General features: G+C 48.4%; 1 protein-coding gene across 1 annotated transcript in view; it reads left to right on the forward strand.

The window, feature by feature from the left end:
• The window catches only part of LOC143283022 (polycystin-1-like protein 2), a 32,624-nt gene that overhangs the window by 12,276 nt on the left and 15,348 nt on the right, over nt 1–5,000 (forward strand). The window contains exon 7 of the mRNA XM_076589055.1: nt 1,010–1,133. Coding sequence (XP_076445170.1) covers nt 1,010–1,133 — 124 coding nt within the window. The remainder of the gene's footprint in view (nt 1–1,009; nt 1,134–5,000) is intronic.

Raw genomic sequence — 5,000 nt, forward strand, 5'->3', positions numbered from 1 at the left:
TCTGGCGTCAGACTTTGTCACATTGTAAGCTGTTTTCACGTTCCTACATATGTTCTTTCTTCTTTGCTGCTCCTTACATCTGGAACAACCTTCCTCATCATATCCCGTGCATTTGATTCTGTTTCTGCTTTTCGCTCATCACTAAAAACCCATCTTTTTAAAACCTATCTATAAGTACTCTCAGCTTCCTTGTTCTCCAACACCACCCATGTCAACTCACTTTGGATGTATGTAGAGTGGGAAAGAGAGAGTGTGAGTGGGGGATGGGAGGGGTGGGTGGTGGGAGGGGAGGGGGGATTGAGAAAAGAGTGGTCATGAATGTTTTATGTAATTTGTAATATTTTTTTCTTTCATGTAAAAGCGCCCTGAGCTCTTAGAGAGAAAGGGCGCTATATAAATGTACATTATTATCATTATTATTATTATCATATGCATAAAGCGCGCTGAAAGGGAACTATCTTCTACAGAGATTGCGGCTGTATCTGCACGTAATTTTGAGGGAAAACTGTATATTTTTCTGCGGTGTTTTTGTTTTTCTGCATCAATATGGCATGGAAGCCTGGCGAGGCAGTATACCCCTCTTCTGATTTAACGTGCCCAGGACACCACCAACTACACCCCATACTCACGACAGTGATAAGAAACTCTAGGGAGAGCTGGACAGTACAAGGTCTTCAGAGAAGAAGCCCCCCCTCAGTCAAGTGTTTCGGCCCTTAACTCCTTACACTCTAATGGGGCTGGGCCACACCCAGGTCATGACTCCTGGATGCCCTTGTATTGCCGCCTCTCTTTTTTTCCTTTTTAAGCAGATGTGATGCAGCGTATATGGATCTATCCGCACGCTTTTGACACTATCTTGAAACTGAAACTGAAGCTTTGATTGGGGAATTGGGTGAACATGGGACTAACGGCGATGTTTTCTTTAACGTTATAATCTTAACTGACCCTGACCAGTGATTTTTTTTTTTTTTTTTTTTTTTTTAGCGTAAAAACATATCTGACCCTGCAGGTGCTGGTGATTGCCTGTCTGCTGGCCTACTGTGCCAGCAACCCTTACTTCAACACCCATTACCAGCACGTGGACCTGCAGCGAGTCAGCACAGAGGCGGAGAACTTCGGCAGCGACCAGATTGGTGGGTTTGCTGCAGCAATGCCAGAATTATTACCATCATTTTTTGTCTGTATCGTATCGTATCGTATCGTATCGTATTGTATTCCTTGCATTGCATTGTATTGTATCCTATCGTATCGTATTGTAAAACGACAGGTATGGGTACACTGGCAGTCGCAGCCGCGGACCTGCACGCAGGCGGCTCACGCCAAAGGGTCGTTCTTCATCGACAGGAGAAGCGATGGAGCTCGGCAGCCGTCTGAGCGTCTGAGCAGCCCTCTTTAGGGATGCACTGCTCACCTCCCTGGCATGAAGAAGGGGCTAGAAAATGTGCCCTAAAAATTGCCTGCTCCATATCACCCTGGCCAGCATACCGCGGCTGGCGGGGACCCTACATCAGCGGTCGAAACAAAGAGAAAGAAAAGGAAAAAAACAAGGATCGTTCCTCTCACCATTGGTGCTTGGAACATAAGGACTCCCCTGAACAGAGATGACGCGGACAGACCCCAAAGGAGAACGGCACTAGTTGCATCCGAACTCGCCAGATACAACATCGACATCGCAGCCTTGAGTGAGACTCGGCTTGCAGGCGAAGGCGAGCTCAATGAACGGGGATCTGGTTACACCTTCTTCTGGAGTGGACGAGGAAGCGAAGAGCGACGTGAGGCTGGCGTTGGTTTTGCAGTAAAACCAGCACTTGTCAGCAAGCTAGCTGGAATCCCAAAGGGAGTCAACGATAGGCTTATGACCATGAAACTCCCACTGGCATCTGGCCAGAAGCACCTCACCATCGTCAGTGCCTACGCCCCAACCATGACTAACCCGGATGAAGTGAAGGCGAAGTTCTGCGAGAACCTTCACCCTGTCATTGCTGCTATCCCGAAAGCAGACAAGCTCATCATTCTTGGGGACTTCAATGCTACAGTTGGCTCTGACTACATCTCCTGGGATTGAGTGATTGGAAAGCACCCAAATGGATTGCTTTTGCTTCAGACCTGTGCAGAGCACGAACTGCTGATAACCAACACAGTTTCTGCCTCCCTACCCGTAACAGGACGTCATAGATGCACCCTCGCTCAAAGCACTGGCATCTCATCGATTACGTCATCGTCAGGAAAAGGGATAGGCAAGATGTATGTGTGACAAAGACCATGTGCGGCGCCGAGTGTTGGACAGACCATCGCCTTGTAGTCTCGAAGCTGAATATTCGAAACCAACCCAAGAGACGCCCCTGAGGCCAGAAGGCTCCAAAACGGCTCAACATCGCTAAGCTGAAAAACATCACCATCAAACAGTCCTTTGTGGAGCTGCTGGAAGATCGTCTAGAATCCGCCTCTCTGGACAACCAGAATGTGGAGTCTGACTGGAGGACCCTGCGCGAGCTGACCTATAGTACAGCTTCAGAGACCCTGGGACCCATGACCAGAAAGCACAAAGACTGGTTTGATGAAAACTGATGAAATCAAGCAGCTTCTGGATGAGAAACGCCGTCTGCATCAAGCCTACCTGAGCAACCCAAAGTCCACATCAAAAAAGGATGCGTACAATGCCATCCGCAGGACTGTTCAGCAAAAGTTACGTCATATGCAGGATAAGTGGCTGAGTGACAAAGCTGATGAGATCCAGGGATATGATGACAGGCACGATATGAAGAGGTTCTATGATGCCTTAAAAGAAGTCTACGGCCCCACATCCTCAGGATCATCCCCCCTCCTCAGTGCAGATGGGAATACCTTGATCACCGAGAAGGAGAAAATTCTCGAACGCTGGGCTGAGCACTTCAACAGTGTCTTAAATCGCCCTTCCTCCATAAATGATGAAGCCATAGACCGTCTCCCACAAGTCCCCACCAACGAAGCACTGGACGATCCGCCAACACTTCTTGAGACCCAGAAAGCAATCCGTCTGCTATCCAGTGGCAAAGCACCTCGCTCAGACTCCATACCAGCAGAGGTCTACAAGGATGGAGGCACTGTGCTGACTGAGAAGCTCCATCAGCTGTACTCACTCATGTGGAAAGAAGAGACGATCCCCCAGGATTTCAAAGATGCATCTATCGTTCACTTGTACAAGCGAAAGGGGAACCGGCAAGCCTGTGATAACCATCGGGGCATTTCCTTGCTCTCCATTGCAGGCAAGATACTTGCCAGGATCCTACTAAACCGCCTCACAGCACACCTTGACCAAGGTCATTTGCCTGAAGCAATGATCATAGGAACTAAACAAATACTCTCTTCCATTACAACTGACACAATCAAACTTGGCGGTACATCCATCCCTCTTTCCAGTTCAGTCAGGAACCTCGGCGTTATCCTTGACAACACACTGTCCATGCAAAATTTTATCAGTCAGACATGTCAATCCTGCTACTGTCAACTGCGGCGCATCAGTTCCATCCGGAAATATCTGTCCACTGACGCAGCATCTAGACTTGTCGTTTCTCTCATTCTCTCTCGCCTTGACTACTGTAACTCTCTATTGTCTGGTTTGCCTGCTTTATCCATTCAGTCCCTACAGCGCATACAAAACTCTGCTGCCCGACTCGTCCTCAGAAAGAAAAGATCTGAGCACATCACTCCTCTTTTGCAACATCTCCACTGGCTCCCTGTCTCACACCGAATAAAGTACAAGATCAGCACTCTATGCTACAAATGTATTCACAAATCAGCCCCTTCCTATCTCTGTGGCTGCCTTCTCCTCTACACTCCATCTCGCTCACTACGATCAGCTTCGGATCCACTCCATTTACGCATACCCAGATTCAAACTCTTGACTGTTGGCCGCCGTTCTTTCTCTGTCTCTGGACCTTGCAATTGGAATGAACTTCCTCTTTCGCTTCGTCAAGTCTCCACACTCAGCTCTTTCAACTCTGGCCTTAAAACCCATCTCTTCCCAAAATAGCCTCCCTTCCCTGCCTCTTCCTTGTCTTCAGTTTCTCCAGTTTTAGAGTTATGCGTGCGTGAGAATGACTGTTGCGAAAGCGCTCAGATTTGTCTATGCACAAGATTCAGCGCTATATGAATACCATTATTATTATTATGAGAGCCAGTGTAGATTCCGGAAAGAGCGCGGAACCACCGACATGGTGTTTGCTGCAAGGCAGCTGCAAGAGAAATATCAGGAGCAAAATGCTGATCTGTTCTCCACTTATGTCGACCTCACTAAGGCCTTCGACACCGTGAGTAGAGAGGGAATGTGGGAGATCATGGCCAAGTACGGATGCTCTCGGAAATTTGTTTCCTTGGTCAGCCAATTCCATGAAGGCATGCAGGCTCGAGTCCAGGACAATGGCGAAACATCTGCTTCTTTTCCTGTCACAAATGGCGTCAAGCAAGGCTGCGTCCTGGCTCCAGCACTGTTCAGCCTCATGTTCTCTGCAGTGCTTACTGATGCCTTCAGAGATGGCGATGTTGGAATCGGCCTAAAGTACCGAACAGATGGCAAGCTGTTTAACCTCAGAAGGTTTCAAGCAAAAACGAAAGTCATGACAGACATCGTCAGAGACTTTTTGTCTGCTGATGATTGTGCCCTCTACGCTGAATCTGAAGCTGACATGCGTCGACAAGTTTGCCACTGCCAGCAGGAACTTCGGCCTTACCATCAGCACGAGGAAAACTGAAGTTCTCCATCAGCCAGCCCCAGGGAAATCCCACGTTGAACCCAGCATCACAGTCAACGGTCAGAGACTCAGTGTGGTGGAGCGGTTCACATACCTTGGCAGCACACTGTCACGAAATGCGACCATCGACGATGAAGTGAACGTCAGGATTGCAAGAGCAAGCGCAACCTTTGGTAGACTCTATGCAAATGTCTGGAACAGAAGAGGCATTGGTCTTGAGACCAAGCTAAAGGTCTACAGAGCAGTAGTTCTCCCCACACTACTGTACGC

Source organism: Babylonia areolata, chromosome 1, assembly GCF_041734735.1.
Source record: "Babylonia areolata isolate BAREFJ2019XMU chromosome 1, ASM4173473v1, whole genome shotgun sequence".
In the NCBI taxonomy this organism is placed as follows: Eukaryota; Metazoa; Mollusca; class Gastropoda; order Neogastropoda; family Buccinidae; genus Babylonia; species Babylonia areolata.